Genomic DNA, 15,826 nt, shown 5'->3' on the forward strand with positions numbered 1-15,826 from the left:
CCTCATTTCAGGCCCCTCTTCCTCATTCTGTCTCCTTGGACTGCTTGGCTCGTTGCTTGCGGAGCTTGACAAAGGCCTGAGCCTCTTTGTCCCCCTTCCTGGACTCCAGCAGCTGGAGAATCTCATCTCCTGCCAAAGAGGAGGGGAGCGGTGGTGGGAGATGCTCACCGCAGCCCCTCCTCATGTGGTGGGGCTGCTGGGGCTCAGCTCAGCTCAGCAGTGGCTCCACGTACCGGTGGCTTTGGGGTGCGTGAGGGGCAGGCGGGTCTGGGGCACCCTTCCTGCATCAGCAGGGTCCTCATCGGGGCTGAGGCCAGGCAGGTGGCAGAGGGGGAAGAAGGCTTCACCCTCCAGGTCGTTGGCCCCCAGCATGTCGTAGTCAAACACGGTCAGGAGAAGGCAGGCTCCCTCCTGCTGGCACTTCTCGGCGGGGATCAAGCTGCAGGGAGATGGGATGCAGGGACCATCGCATCCCAGAATTCACCTTCCCTCCAGGGACCAAAGAGGTCCCCACAGTCTTCCCCACTGTGATGCTCCCCCCCACCACCCCTTCCCTGCACTGACCTCAACCCCTTCAAAGCACAGGGGCCCTGCACAGCCCCACACTATCCTGTGGGACCCAGGTGTTGAGGGTGCCCCTACCCCAGGGATCCCACAGCTGAGCAGGGGGTGAAATCCCAGGACAGGACCCAGTTCCCAGAGCAGCAGTCCCATAGCCGAAGCTCAGCTGAAGCTTGGGAAGCAGAGGGGATTGGGGGAGGAGGGGGGCCAGGGATGCCAGCTCCTACATACAAGTCAAAGGCTTCATCAAAGAGGGGGTGCAGCTCATTCCTCTTGCACTGGGTGGCCCTGGCCACCACCTCGGGGAACTCATGCCGGGGCTCCAAGGTGAGCTGGACAAAGGGGTCACTGGAGCCTGGTGGGGAGAAGATGTTAGGCCCCTCGTGCTGCCCCCCAGCCCAGCTCCTGGGAGGATGCAAGAACTTCCCCAACCCTGATGACCCCATAGGTGGCTACAAGAGGAGTGACCTCGCCTGGAGATCTCCTCAAATGACAGCCACCCTGGCATAGTTTTTTGGGGCCGAGACATGGTTTGCATGATGGAAAAAATCCACCTGCCCAGGCTGCTAGCTTGTCCTGCAAACTGAAGGCAATGGGATGTGTGTCCTGCCTGCCTCATCCCACTGGACCACCCCAGACCAGTGCAATAACCTCCCTTCTTTCTCAAACCCACCTCCTTGAATGCAAAAGCAACTCAAGAGAGAGTCCCATTAATTCAAACATTGCCAGCAACTCTCCTACCCAAGGGCATAAAGGGGAACAAGGACAGGAGGTACCAAGGTGGTGGGCCTCCCCAGCCCACCCTACCCACCATTGGAGTCCAAAGGGATGAGGTTGACAGCATTGAGCACTTCCACGTGGAGTTTCTGCTCTGAAGGGCAGTACAGTGCTTTGATGGTCACAGCCCCGTACTTCTCTGAGCTGGTGTCCAGCTGAGTGGGGGTTACAAGAATAAGGTGCTTAATGGAGGGAATACTCAGTGTCTGGTGGAGGGTGAGCAGGCACTTTGGGGCAGAGGGGGTGATGGGCATTCTCTGGGATGCAGTTGAGCTCTTTCCATTCTCCAGTGGGGCAAAACCAGCCTAAAAAGCCCCAGGACTGAGAGGATGGTGGGTAAATCCCGCCTTTCCACGGGCAGGCTGTGCCAGGCAGCCTTGCATGTGCAAGGGTGGGATGTAGCCAGGGGCTGGGGGCACCGTCCTGCCTCCTACCTGCTGCTGGATCCTCTTGCTGAAGTATTTCTGGATGAGTTTGCGGCTGGTGGCAGAGCAGAGGTCCAGGCGGGTCTCCAGCGACTGCAGGGAGGATGAGAGGTGACAGCCCAACACGCAATGGGTGCACAGTGCAGGGATGTCATCCCTGGAGACCACCCAAAGGAAACCCCTGGGGACCTTGTACCTGGAAGACTGCAGTGTGGAGCATGTGCAGCGGCAGCCCGCAGCCCTCGGCGTGGAAGCACAGCTCCAGGCTCTGGTGAGAAGGATGGTTGGTGTTAGTCAGCAACCAAACACCCGGCCCGCCCAGGGACTCCGCAGCTCCCCCGTTGGTACCTTCAGGGCACAGAGCAGCTTCTTGCAGCACTGGGCTGAGGGGACCTGCTGCCCCATGGCTGCTGACAGCACGGCCAAGGTGTGATGCCAGAGAAGAGTGAGGAGGCTGCAGGGGCAAGGAAGGAAGGCTGTGAGGGATCCCAGGGGGTGGGCTAGGGAGGTTAGCTGGGGAGAACGGGCTTACCCCACAGGGCTGAGCAGCCAGCCCAGAGCGGGAGGTTCCCAAGACCCATGGGACTTGGCCTCTGCCATGGTGCATCCCCAGTGCCCTCATCACCTTTTAAAGTTCTCCTGGACCAGATGCTCATTGAGATACTGCAGCTCCGACTCCAGAAACTTCATGAGGGGGATGATGGACTGCAGCAAGAGGAGAGGAGCATTAGGGAGGGCATGGAGGGGCATATCCAGCAGATCACAGTGGGGAGAGGGGCAGAGCACTGCTGGCTGGAGCCAGCAGGGCAGGGGAGTGTCCAGGGCTCCCTCCCGCAGTGAAGACATGGGCAGGCTGTGCCCTGTCTGGTCCTGCTGCTGATGGGCATCAAACGTCAGCATTTGGATGTCTGGACCCCATTGGTGGTGTGTCTTGTGCCCCAGGTGTGGGGCAGGGAGAGCTGGGGAAGGGTACCAAGTAGGAAAAAGTTATTCATGGCTGCCCAAAGGAGATGCTCCAGGAGGAACTGGGCCGGGTACTTACATCCTCAGGCTCCCTGGTGTCATTAGAAGATGAGAGCTCCTGGATGTGTCTGGCAATGCCCTTTTCCAGCTGCCAGGGAGAAATGCACAGAGACTCTTGGCCTTTACCCTCTGCAAGAGCCTCCCCATGCACAGCCCCAGTCTCACCTCCATCCCAGGAGCATTATGTGCTCCAGGCCCCCTTGAGTGAAACCTCCCCACTCTTGGGCCAGGCAAGGGCCAAGGGGGAGCCGGTGGCAGGTGGTTACCTTGGTGGCCAGGGTTTGCACCACCTCCTGGACCTCGTGATCCAGGCAGGAGATGGTGCTGTCGAGCTGGTTGTGCAGCGTGTGCTGGATCTGCTGCCGGTCAATGACGGCTCCCGTGCGCTGCTCCAGCTGCACCCAGTCCAGCTGCGACGGCAGCTTCAGCATCAGCAGCCGCAGCTGCTTGATGTTGTTCACCACGATGCAGAGCTGGGGATAACGGGTCTGCTTCAGGGTGTCCCACACCCCTTGGTGCATCCCCCCATGCCCAGTCCCATCTCCATAACTATTCCCATTCCCCATTCTCATCCTGCTACCCCTGCTCGCATCATTTCCCTCCTGATTTTCCAGGACTGTGGCTATCAGGGGCCAACCGATCTCTATGAAACCCAAATGTGGGATGTTGGCTGGAGGCTCAGCAGCTCATCTCCTTCTTTGCCCAGAAACCATGGCCAAATCCTGTTTCTCCCTACACAGGAGACCCAATACCAACCCTGTTGGCCTCTTCACCCTCATTTTGCTTGTGCAGCGACAGAGCCTCAGCCCTCCCCTTGATGAGCCGGCAGTACATCAGGGCAATCCTACACATGTCCTGTGGGATAGAAAAGAAGGCAACAAGACTGAGCTGGGCAGCATGGGGACCCCACCATGTCAGCATGGGACACCGGCCCCATTCTTAGAGACAGCTCTCCAAGAGCAGAAGATGCTCTGCTGATGTCCGTGAGCATGGTATTTGCTGTCAGGCCTGGGGTACGAACCTCCACAAGCTTCACCATGATCATGAAGGCTTCCTCAGGGTCTGGCCAGTTGAGCTGCTGCCAGGTCTTCACAATCTGGGCGTAGCAGGTGGACAGGTCAACAGTGGAGGTGCTGTGCTTGTTGTGCTCCCCAAAAGGTGTCAACTGAGGGAGCAGAGAAACTAAATGCAACTTGGCTTGTATTGAAAGAAGCCATCCCACACAAGGAGAGCTGCTCCTTTACTTTGGGGCCCATCATCACTTCCCATGTATCCCAATGCCACCACTTTGGGAAGTGGAGGAGATGAGGACAGAAGAAGTAGCCTGAGCTCCCTGCACTGAGTCCTCCACTCTACTCCACCCAGCATTGTTGGAACACACTGAAGAGTGGGGCAAGGAGCCCACTGCCCCATGGCTGCCTTCCCTCTCCTCTTCCTAAAGGTCAGAAGAGAAGCGGATGCTCACAGCATGGCCCAAATGCATGCTCATCAGCTTGTTCAGGCTGCCAGAGACCAGCAGGGGAAGGGGCATGGGTGGGATCAACTGCTCCATGACACCCCATCTTTTGTTATGCATTTGTGAGAGGAGCCAGCCTGCTCCTGGGCTGCAAGAGGCACCAATGTGGTGGTCTCAATGCCGTGAGCCAGGTGCAGCAGCAAGGCATGGAGGGAGCTGAAGTGTCCCCAGAGGTTGCAGGGAGATGCTCTCCTCCTCCCTGTGTTACCTGGTCCATTTGGACAGCTCTCTGTGCCCTCTCCAGAGCAATGGTGTAGGCCTTCTGCAGCCACTGGGGAACACCTTCCTTGAACCACTGGTGGAAATTGTTCAGAGCCAGAGGTCCATCCCTGTGGATGAAGGCAGCAGCTTCTCCAACTGCACAGCAGTAGCACAGACCATCAGCCCTCCTTGCTCTCACATACAAGAAACTGACCTGAGGTGGAGGCAGCATGTAGCAACATGCAAAGGAGAAACCTCCACTTGCCTGGAAGTTGAGGTCTCCATCAGGCCCACTCAGAGAAGGGCCTGAAACCCTCCTGGTGATGCTCATACCAACACCAGACACCAACAGCCCTGTCTGCCTTGTGCGTAATTACTGATGTAGGTGAATTGGAAGGATTTAGAGTTCCTCTCAATGAACTGCTCATTCCCTCTCTCTGGGTTGGATACCTCTTAGGGAGGAAGTCCTTCATCCGATAGAGCTCCTGGAGGTTCATGTAGAGCTGGAAAAGGCTCTCGGCTGTGGGTTTGGACATACTGCTGTTGACCTCACGTAGCTGCTCCTGGACATGCTCCGCGACCTGGTAGTGAGCAAAGGAATGGAGACCGTTGTTAGTGAGGGTCCAGCCAGGAAAACTTGGTTGGGGCTCCATGGAGCCATGGGTGAGGATCAGCTCAGGGAACTCCTCTTCCTTTTGGATCGCATTTCAGGAGGCTCATTAGGTCAGGTAAGCAGATGGTAGTCTTGGGCTCACAGGGAAAGATGGAGAGTTTCCCTGGCTTGCTCCCTTTCCAGGCTTGCAACAACCATTTGTTATGTGAAGGGTGGCCATAAACCTCAGCCTTGCTTTCGACATTAGTCTTACAAGTGCAGAGCAGCCCAGGCTTGCTCACCAGCATCTCCAGCTCCAGGTAGGCGATGGAGAAGAGATTCAACCTCAAGGTGCTGCAAAAGAGAAACAGGGAGTCAGGAGCCTGCCAGCTCCAGCTGAGCAAAGCCTCCTAGGCCATGCCCATTCCATAATGGCAAGGACAGTACAGGTCTAAGAAGCAGAGGTGGGACCACAGATGCTATCTGTGGAGCCCAAGAACCAAGGAATGAGGCATCGTGTTGCTCTTCACCCTGGGGATGGGGGGAATCAAGCCCCAAAACCTACCTGATGAAAATTCTATTCCAAATTTTTTGGCACTGTTGGAGATCTCCTAACACCTCCAGGAGGAGTCTGGACAAGGCTTTGCCGTTCTCCTCCATGCTCTGCAAAGGGAAGAACAGCTTCATTTCAATGCTCAGTGATTTTGAGATGACCTGAGCTCTGTTCTGATCTGATTTATTTCTATGGTTTGTTTTTGTGAGGTAGCAATATATCCTTAGATCCACTAAGCACCAGTTGTTGATAACATTAAATGTCATCATGTGCTTGCATGGCTGCTCTGGGGACCACCTCTTCTCCTGAGCATTACAACAAGACCTTAACCCCCAAGGCACCTTGGCAGCTGCAGATAGCATGGCTCATGGTATTTTTAAGCTGGAAACCTAAATGCCTTGATGAATCAAAAAATTGGAGACGCCTCATCTCAGTCTTCTTTTCCCACTGCCTTGGGACTCCCACCCCTGCCCAGCAAACTGTTCCTTATCATGTCAGGGAGGCAGAGATGAGAACTGACCTTCACCATGGGCTTGAGGTGCTGCTTCTTCATATGGAACCATTCTGTTGTGCCTGACTGGCAAGAAAGGAATCATGGTGTGATGGCAGGGAAGCAGGAGGAGCAAAGCCAGCTCTGCCACCCCCTTCACTCTCTCTGTCCCCTGGTGTGGCAGGACCCAGCCCCACGTGGTGGTAACCCCAGGCTGGGACCATCAGGTTGAACAGGGGCAGGTATTTCCCTCCTTCATGGTGGTCCATGTGGCTTTGCATGGGCAGTGTGCAGGGTCCCATTTGCCCAGGACTGGGAGGGTGAGACCCTGGTCCCACTACCTTCAGTGCTGTGGAGACCATGTGGGGGAGGTTGGGGTTGGGTGTGCACAGCTCATGGAAAGCTTTCATTTTGCACATCTGGACCAGGACTCTGCAAAGCAAGAACCTGAAGTGAAACCCAGCACCAGTCCCTCAGAATCCACAAACTCTCCCCACAAGAACCCTACCCAAGCGGATCTTCCCCTCCCAACAACAACCACCACAGAGAGCCCAGGATGAGGGACAAGACAGAACAAGTTCCACAGCAGCCTAGAAGGGGGCAAAAAGGGTTCATGTAGGTTTTTGCTGAAGCTTACAGGCTTGTCCATCACAGTGGGCAAGCTATAGGACCCTATGCACAGCTGGCACTGGTGCTCAACTCACCGGAGCAGGGACTGGAGTCTCTCTGTGGACCTTGGGACAGAAAGTGGGAAAATGATGCGGTACCTCCGAATGAGGGAAACCCCATAAGTCAGCAAGGACTGGAAGGACTCGGCCACCTCTGCTTTCTGGGGAGAAGGAAGGAAACATGTGCTGTCCACCTCAGTGGCAGACAAGAGATGCTGGCAGGACCATGGCACTGTGATGGAGGGAGCTGGTGTCTCCTGTTCCTTTCTAGTATGCTCTAGGTGTGGGAAACCCCCTGATGCCTCCAGTAACCTATCTGACCTGAGTTTTGTACTTAAAACTCATTGCTATGCCTGAAAAATTCAGAGTCTCAGCGGGTGCTGGCATGCTCTGGGAAAACTCCTGGGCTGGGAAAAGTAGGAATTGGGTCATATTTAGGTCTTGGAGAGGGTTGTGATTGACTTGATAGCAGTGATGGAGGAGGGGGGATGTCAGTGCAAACAGTAAAGGCTTATGCATGGACGGGGGGGACAAACTCCTGGGGCAAAGGGGCTCCCTGACCCTGGGTTGTCCTGGTTCCTGAGGCTGGCTCTCCTCAGAAGTGCCCTGCAGACACCCCAGCACTCCTGTAGCCCACAAGCTCCTGCCCTTCCTGGAACACAGGGATGGAAATGGCCGTGGGAGCTGGGAGGAGAGGCATGGGGTTGGGTGCATGGGGCACATTTCCCTGCTCTCTGCCCCCTGCATGGTGCCAGAGCCCCCTTCACCTGCTCTGGCCTCAGGCGCTCCTGCACCCACTGGTACTCGATGCTGGTGATCTGATGGAGCAGGCAGTTGCTGTTGAACTCCAGGCTCTGGTAGAGCTTGCTGTATGCCAGCCACCTCCTGGGGGGAAGGGAGAGCCTGGGCTGAGCCCCCAGAGCTGGTGGACACTCAGGGGCTAGCGTGAGGCTCCCCCACCCCGGCTACAGCTGGGATTGCATGGGTGGTACCCAGTTCTCCTGGTCCTGCTCAGGGCAGGGGGCATCGCTGGAGCTCACTGGAGATTCCAGCTGCAGTCACATATGCCCAGGGGAGCTGTCAGAGCCCTTGACCCTCCTGATGCTGCACCGTGGCTCCCCGGGCATGGGGTACTCACACTATGACCTGGTGGAAGTCAGAGAGATCTTTCTGTGTGGCATGCAGGTACAGCACGGTGCTGGCATGCCTGCTCAGCTCCCCGTCCCAGGCAATGCTGCCAGCCTGCAAGGATGCAAAGGGAGGATGGTGAGTCCTGGAGCAAGCTGGGCTGAGCAAGGAGGGGAACAGGCACCAAGGCAGGGTGTGTTTGCAGGCCCACAGGAGGAATGGGTGCCTCAAGCACAGGCAGGCATCATCATGACCCTCCTTCCCATCACACTGCATCAAGGTGTTAAGTGTGATGGGCTCCAAAGGAAACCCTCACCCCAGCCCAGCTGCTGGAGGGGCTCTCCCACTCAGTACCTGGTGCTGAAGGATCTCATATGACACCAGCTGCTGCAGGAGGTGGCGATGGACAGTGTAGCTTGGCTGTGTTCGACTGCTCGTGGTGGCCCTCTGAAAAGACACCAGACATAGAGGCAATAACCGTAACGGCCTGAAGATGCAGAAATGCAGTCAGAGAGTGGGACACAGGAACCCAAAAAGCATGGGGCCAGAAAGCCCCACCTGAAGCTGAGCCAAGTGGTGCAGTTGCACCAGGACCAAGGCACCCTTGCTGGCAAGAAGCTCAGGGGAAGCTCAAGCTGTTTTACAGCACATGGAAACTCTGGTGTTGGCACCTTTGGTCATGGAGCAGGGATCTGTGACACCAAGATAGAGTCCAAGGGACAGGTAGCTACCCCATCCTGCCAAGGCAATGGATAGGGACCCCCCTCCTCATCCCCTCCTACCTTCTTGTGTGTAAGCAGGAACTGCAGGTGACACTGTCCCCGGTTTGGGTACGTCTCTGTTCGTGGCTCCAGCTGGTACCATCGGTCATTCCAGCAGTGCAGATCCTGATTTAACAGAGACAAAAGGTGAAGCCCCAGGCAGCCTTCCTGGGGGAAGGATTCCAATCCAGGATGAGGTCCCACTGCTTTAACAGAACAGAAAGATGCTGTATTAGATAACACTAATATTGGATTTAAACTAAATGAGATATCATCACTGAGCTTGAGTAACTGATGTCCAGGACACCTGCCACCAAACTGAGGGACCTGGCATCAGTTTGGGGCTCTAAGCTGGGATCCTGGGTATGCTCAGTGTAGCCACAGGGCTGGGATCCTGCCCAGGTCTGGGAGGTTTAGAGAGGCACATGGGGAGTCACTTGGAGCAGAGGATGCACGGCAGTGCTCACCTTCAGGTGAAGGACCACATTCCCCAGGAAATCATCCTGCCCTTTGTCTTTGCGAGCATCTTTAAAGATCCTGAAAGCCATCAACAAGGATGTGTGTGACTGTGAAAAGTCACTGGTTAAGGTGGCAGCCCTGCCACCCACCAGCCCTCTTTCCAAAGCAATTTTTAAGCATTTTTCAAACCCTCTTCCTTCATCAGCCATTAGGACCATTAGCACCAACCGTTTGAGGCCGTGGAGGTCTGTCAGCTCCCCCAGCTTGTGCCGCACTGACTCCACCACATCCGAGTCCCTGCGGACAGGGAAACCCAACATGGGAAAGGAGGAAATTCAAGCAATTGCAAAACCCTTCAGGGCACTCCAGTGATCGTGGGAGAAAGAAGGTGTTGGGAGGGGGAAATGTGCTGGAACTAAGACCATCTCCCCAAACCAGGTGTCTAGCCAAAATGTGAAAACATGTGACTTCTTCCCATAAATAAAATCAGGAGTCAGGATCCGCCCTGCTGGGCAAAGCCAGCCTGGACACTCTTTGCTCATGCTGGTCACATCCAGCAGACAGTGACAGGGAAAGGGATTCCCAGCTGGTTTCTGGGGGTTTAAAGGGAGCAGGTTGAAGGACCACCCCAGGGACCTTCCCAGTGGGCAGGACCCTGCTCAGGGTTGGGGGTCAGGGTTGCTGGCCTGAGAGTCGTTGCTGCTCACCACATGTCCAGGTGGAAGCTGGCTGTCTCCATGTCTTCAAACTCCCTGCAAGGCACCAGTGGGATGCTGTTACTCAAGCAGCATCCAAGGAGCTGGTAGCAAGCAGGCAGGACCACTGGGAATTACAGGCAGGCTGGGGGAGACCCTGCAGCCACCCTGCACAGCCTGGGAAAGTCGTGGGAGAGCCCTGAGAGTCTGCTTTTGCCTTTCACCTCCCTGGATCTGCTGCATAGGTCAGATCAGCAGCCTGGCAAGCCCCAGGGGGCATTGCCCTAGGAGTTCCTGGTTGGGGTGAGTAGTGAAACCTCCCCCCCTCGTCTCCCCAGGGAGCAAAGCCAAGGGATGGCAGATTACAGGATAAACGTCTCATTCCACACCGGGCTGAGGGTCTGGCTTATAACTTGTGTGCGATGGATCTGGTCTTCAGGGATGAGGTCTTTGACCACAGCCTTCATCCGCTTCTTGTGGTCAGGGTTGGCAAGCTCCTGGTTCTTGGTCCTGATCCCCAGCAGGCAGTAAGGGTCACTGAACCCTGCGAGGATGGAGGCATGCAAGTCCCCATCTGGAGCAGCGCCTGCCCCTTTTCCAATGGGACACCCACTCATTTCCACTTACCACTGACGTCTTTACCCAAAATCCCCTTGGCTTCCTTCACAGTTGCTTTCAGGCAGAAAACTGGGCTCTGGAAGAGTAAGGAAAACAGATGAAATAATGTGGGAGTCAGCAGTGCTGTGAGGAAGCAGAGGCTCATGCAGGCCCCCACCAGCAGCTGCTGTTCAGACCAGCAAACAGCTCCCAAGTGACTCCCCCAGCACAGCCCAGGGCACCCCATACCCCAGCGCCCAAGCACAGGGGCCAAAAGACACTGCAGCCCCCCCAGCACCTTCCCACTGCAGGAACTTCCCCCCCCAGGTCACAGCACACAGGGGAGGCACCGTCTTGCTGCATACCTCCAGTTCCTTGACCTGCTGCATGATGACACTGTGCTCCTCTTCATCCATGCCAAAAGCCTGTGTAGATACCAGGTAATGGATGTTGCCCTGTTAACAGTAGCTGTAGAGCACCCAAGGGCATCCCTCTGCTCCCTGGGAGGCAGCTGCAGCTCCAGGTTGAGAAGAGAGCAGCAAAGAGCCCAGGAGAAGTGCTGGGGACCAGCTGACAGCTCTTCAGGGAAAGTCTTCTTCCCACCACTCTGAGCCCAAGATAAGTATTTCTCCCTCAGGCTAATATTGTTCAGCCACAAGCTTTCCCAGCCCTCCAGCTAGATGCTGCTGCTATGTCTTTCAAGATGCTTGTTAAGAACGCCCTCTGAGTGCCTCCCACCATCCACTTCCACTGGGAGGATGGACATGTCCTGTGGAGAAGGTGCTGCTCGATAAGAAAATGAACATGAGCCGGCTTCAGCGTGTGCTTGCAGCCCAGAAACCACCCATGTCCTGGGCTGCATCAAAAGGAGCGTGACCAGCAGGTCGAAGGAGGTGATCCTGCCCCTCTGCTCTGCTCTCAGGAGACCTCACCTGGAGCATTGTGTGCAGTTCTGGTGTCCTCAACATAAAAAGGACATGGAACTGTTGGAACAAGTCCAGAGGAGGCCACTGGAGCACCTCCCATAGGAAGATAGGCTGTGAAAGTTGGGGCTGTTCAGCCTGGAGAAGAGAAGGCTGCGTGGAGACCTCAGAGCAGCTCCCAGTGTCTGAAAGGGGCCTACAGGGATGCTGGAGCTGGACTCTTCATTAGGGACTGCAGTGACAGGACAAAGGGTAATGGACTAAAACTTGAACAGGGGAAGCTTAGATTGGATCTAAGGAGGAAATTCTTTCCTGTAAGGGTGATGAGGCACTGGAACGGGTTGCCCAGGGAAGCTGTGAATGCTCCATCCCTGGCAGTGTTCAAGGCCAGGCTGGACAGAGCCTTGGGTGCCATGGTTTAGTGCGAGGTGTCCCTGCCCATGGCAGGGGGGCTGGAACTTGATGATCTTGAGGTCCTTTCTGACTCTAACTATTCTATGATTCTATGTCAGGGACAGGTTTTGGGGACCCCATCAGGGAGGTGGGGAATTACCTTTTGAACATAGGCATAGAGCTCCTGGGAATCCATGACGTGGTGGTGCTCAGGCTTTCCCAAGCGGTGCCGGATGGTGTAGAGGACCTCCTCGTAGAGCAGGGTCAGCTGCAGGGGGGATGCCAACACCTTGCCTGGGGCCAGGCCAGCAGGGACTTTCTCCATTCATCCCTCAAGATTAATGGGGTGTCCCCCACTTCCAGATCCCACTGGGCCCTGCCACTTCCCTCCTGGCATCCAGCCCTGCCTGACCACCAAGGGGTGTCCATGGGGAGCATCTTCAGGAGCTGAGCCATGTCCCCAAGCTTCTGCAGCACTACCACCCCCTCCAGTGCCACCCAGAGGGACCATGGTGGGGCCACATTTGTACCTCTCTCTTGGAGAATCGGTGGGACAGATCCATCTAGAGAAAGAAGAGAAACAGAGAGGTTTCTTGTCAGGTCTCACAGTAGAGAGTGGTTTTAGAAGGAAATAACAGCTGGGCAGGGCAGCCCGAATGGGGCATGACCTGCAGCCCATTGGGTTGGGATGCCCCAAAAGATGCTGTGACACCCTGCAGGAACCCTGTGGCTGAGGGATCACTTCCTTCATCACCACGTGGAAGGGCAGCATGGGGGCTTTACTCCCGAGCCCTGTTAATGAAGGAGGGAGCAGCAAAGATGGCAACTTGAGGGGACCGATAGGAGCCTTTAGAAGCCAGCTTCCAACCTCTTGCCCCACAGAGCTGCTCACTGGCCTGGCCAGGCCCATCAGGACCAGGCTGGAGAGAAAACGAGCCAAGGGAGAGGGCAAGTGGACAAAGCGTGGTGAGGAGCTACAGGCTGGCCAAGACAGCTATAGGCAAAGCGACTTCAAAAAGCCATTGGGATTTATGACTTGAGCTCCCTTGCCTGAAAAATGGGTGCTGCTGCAACAATGCACTGGTACTAATTGTTGAGCTGAAGGTCCATTCCCTGCTTGAAGCATGACCAGCAGTAGCATTTGCTTTCCAAAAGGCAACTGCCTTTGCACTACATTGTGGCTCCAGTGGCACGCAGCCCCAGGGCTGAGCAGGGGTCCTGCTGCCCACACAGCCCCTGTTGTCCCCCACCTCAAATGTCCCCTCCCACTCCTCTTGGCTCCACATGGATCTATCCGGGAGATCAAACCACTTCTGCCCAAAATACCCTCTTCTCTGGCCACCCCCAACTCTCAGCCCATCCTCACGCCCTGCTCCCTCCCCAGTGCAGAGGCTGAGCCCATCCTTCTGCTTCCCTAACCACATGTGGATTCAGCCACCACATGGCAGAGCAACTTGTTCCAGCCACGGAGCCCGGCTGGGTCATGGTAACTTTGCCAGGTGACACAGCCAAAGGGAAGGGGATCGGTGCCTCTGCACTACCCTTTATGGCTCCCAGTGCTGCGGCCGCTGGGAGTGCAAGGGGGCAATGCCAAAGAATGTAATGGAAATTTCTGAAACGAGTTTGGCCCTTTCTGTGCCGAGGACCACATGCCAAGCACAGCCCCAGCAACAGATGGGTGGATAAGCCCTACCTGTGGGTCAACCCAGGCCCCAAAATGACCTTAGAATCCCCCACAGTCCTGAGCTGGAACATTAACATTTGCTTATGGCAGATCTAAAGCTGGCATAATCCCCCAGCCATCTGGACTAAATTCAGCTCTCCTACCCCCAGTGAGTTTAACCCTTGAGCTACTTCTCTCCCACCTGCTCCAGGACCCCTTCTACCTCTGGTTGGTGCCAAGGGCTGCAGCAGCTCCTGTGAAAGGGGGAACCTGTTGTACCCAGGAGGGTCCTTCCTGCACCCAGCACCATCCTGCCTGCACCGGGGCACAGTGGACTTGGCTCCATCCCAAATCCTTCTGCATCCCTGTGGGCAGTGCTGCCCCACAAGCAGGGCTGCTGGGGCGAGAGGAAAAAAGGGTTTTATTATTTCTCTGCTGCTGGTCCTTGCCCAGCAGAGGAGTAGCCGAAGAAGTCAGGGGGAGGAATCACTGTTGATTTGGGGGATAGCTCCATGTTGCTCCTTTCTGCCAGTGGGGACAGCCACTGTGGATTCTGCTTTGTGCTCGCCCGTATGTGTATGGGTCTGGTTAAGATAAAGCTGAGCTGAGCCACCAGGATGTGTTTACTGCTACTAATCCCCATGACAAAGGCCCAGCTCAAATCCAGGAGCATTGCTTAAATCTAGGTTTGGATACAGCCACCAACATCCCCCCTACCTGCTGCTGTGACAGTGCCACCAGTGCAGGAGGCCAGCTCAGCTGCAGAGACAGTGACACTTAGAATCATAGAATGGTTTGGGTTGGAAGGGACCTTAAAGCTCCTCCAGCTCCAACCCCTGCCATGGGCAGGGACCCCTTCCACTGGAGCAGCTTGCTCCAAGCCCTTGTGTCCAACCTGGCCTTGAGCACTGCCAGGGATGGGGCAGCCACAGCTTCTCTGGGCACCCTGTGCCAGCGCCTCAGCACCCTCACAGGGAAGAGCTTCTGCCTAAGAGCTCAGCTCAGTCTCCCCTTGGGCAGGTTCAAGCCATTCCCCTTGGCCTGTCCCTCCATCCCTTGGCCAAAGCCCCTCTCCAGCTTTCCTGGAGCCCTTTTAAACTGCTCTAAATTCTCCCCTTCAGGAGCCTTCTCTTCTCCAGGCTGAACAAGCTTATCCCTTAGAAGAAACGAGTCCCTGGTGGGGGGATACACAGACAAGACAGATTCCCATGTGGGCATGGTCCCAGCAGTGTTGTGCAGAGCTGTGGGTCCCATTTCCGTAGGGGCAGACACAGGGATGCTGCTGTCTGGCCGCTGCAGAGGGAGCCGGTTGGGTTGGGTGAGAGCGGGGCTTCAGGGCACCTGCTGGCAGCAGGGAGCCAGAGGGGTTGGGAGGCGCTGGGAAGCTGTATCCCAGCTAAGAGGGGATGGGATGCTAAGTGCCGACACAGAACGGAAGCCAACCCCCAACACAGCCTTTGGTTGCACATTTGCGTGACTATGGTGCCCCCACCTCCTTGGAAAACATCCCGGCTGGGGCACGGGCTAAGCCCCTCTTCTCTCGCTCTCCCTTTACAGCGTCAGCACCCAGCTCTGCACCCTGCAGTCCCCCGGGCACAGCAGCCACAATCCCCTCCTTGGAGCAGTCACACACCGGACACACTCCCCAACACCCCGGGTCAAAAGCACCTACCTGGGGGTTCTCTTCCCCAGGGAGGGTCCCCACGGGGGTCTCCCCAGCAGCTTCCATCTCGTGGGAGGCTCGCTGGTGAGAGCAGCTGCAGCTCTGCAGCCCCTGCTGCTTCTGCCCCCTCTCTCACACGCTCAGAGGAAACCACAGACTTTATCTCACATGGCCATTTTAACAAGCGGAAACATGCAAAGGCCTCCTTCTAGAAGGCGCAGAAACCCCAGCTCTGCTTCCCACCACCCCATCTTGCACCAGGAGCCCTCAGCAATGAGGACATCATGGCACAGGCAGGTTGAGAACAACGAAAGGTGTTACATCTAGCCCCTGCTGTTATTTACGAGCAAGGAATTGGGAGCACGTTGCCAAACACAGTTCTGAGAAGGCAAAGTCCAGCAGGGGAAGAGTGTGGGTGGAGGATGGATGGGGGCAGCATGAAGCATCTGCACTCCAATGTGTATTTGGGATCCGCCATGCCTTGTGAGCACAGATGGGCACCCTGCAGAAAGCAGAAATCATCTTCAGCTCCGAGAGATGGAGGGGATTTGAAATCCAGCGCAAAATCTGTAGGGTGGAAAACCCCTGCGGCACCTGGGTGCATGGGACAGGGTTGGGCTGAGAACGGATGCCAGGGACAGCACTGGGGAAGGGCACAGGGTCTTTTTCCTGAACGGGCTGTCCAGGCAGAGCTGGTTATTGAGAAAAAAAAGCAGCAGGAAATGGAGTTAAAAACTT

The 15,826-nt window shown here is 56.1% G+C and overlaps 1 protein-coding gene across 5 annotated transcripts; it reads right to left on the minus strand.

Annotated features, from left to right (window-relative positions):
• Positions 1 to 6: 6 nt before the first annotated feature.
• UNC13D (unc-13 homolog D) lies at positions 7 to 15,336 on the minus strand. Of its 5 annotated transcripts, none has more exons than XM_061366910.1 (32): positions 15,098 to 15,336; positions 12,293 to 12,325; positions 11,923 to 12,030; positions 10,812 to 10,871; positions 10,477 to 10,543; positions 10,216 to 10,393; positions 9,862 to 9,906; positions 9,383 to 9,451; positions 9,163 to 9,232; positions 8,717 to 8,821; positions 8,289 to 8,381; positions 7,945 to 8,048; positions 7,574 to 7,691; positions 6,843 to 6,967; positions 6,480 to 6,570; positions 6,169 to 6,225; positions 5,661 to 5,758; positions 5,398 to 5,449; positions 4,954 to 5,084; positions 4,511 to 4,631; positions 3,808 to 3,882; positions 3,543 to 3,641; positions 3,053 to 3,259; positions 2,806 to 2,874; positions 2,389 to 2,468; positions 2,112 to 2,217; positions 1,960 to 2,031; positions 1,773 to 1,856; positions 1,373 to 1,493; positions 793 to 916; positions 234 to 439; positions 7 to 129 (listed from the first exon to the last, which is right to left on the minus strand). In XM_061366910.1, exons 1-32 carry the CDS (start codon positions 15,152 to 15,154, stop codon positions 23 to 25), a joined length of 3,132 nt encoding a protein of 1,043 aa, XP_061222894.1. In that variant the 5' UTR covers positions 15,155 to 15,336; the 3' UTR covers positions 7 to 22. The 5 variants fall into 5 exon arrangements, with proteins under 5 accessions (XP_061222894.1, XP_061222890.1, XP_061222892.1 ...); XM_061366906.1 differs by having other exon boundaries at positions 3,808 to 3,951; positions 15,098 to 15,334; XM_061366908.1 differs by having other exon boundaries at positions 7 to 126; positions 3,808 to 3,951; positions 15,098 to 15,333.
• Positions 15,337 to 15,826: the final 490 nt, after the last annotated feature.

Source organism: Neopsephotus bourkii, unplaced genomic scaffold, assembly GCF_033783945.1.
Source record: "Neopsephotus bourkii isolate Nb327-2 ecotype Australia unplaced genomic scaffold, CSIRO-AGI_Nbou_v1 NB_1363, whole genome shotgun sequence".
NCBI lineage: Eukaryota > Metazoa > Chordata > Aves > Psittaciformes > Psittacidae > Neopsephotus > Neopsephotus bourkii.

Bases quoted from the DNA above. Each gene is read 5' to 3' on its own strand.
- UNC13D (XM_061366906.1), bottom strand. From the start codon at position 15,154: ATGGAAGCTGCTGGGGAGACCCCCGTGGGGACCCTCCCTGGGGAAGAG. The intron at 6,571-6,842 runs GTGAGTTGAGCA...CTTGCTTTGCAG, and splicing joins AGACTCCAGTCCCTGCTCCG to AGTCCTGGTCCAGATGTGCA. The intron at 2,032-2,111 runs GTACCAACGGGG...CCTTCTCACCAG, and splicing joins AGCTGCTCTGTGCCCTGAAG to AGCCTGGAGCTGTGCTTCCA.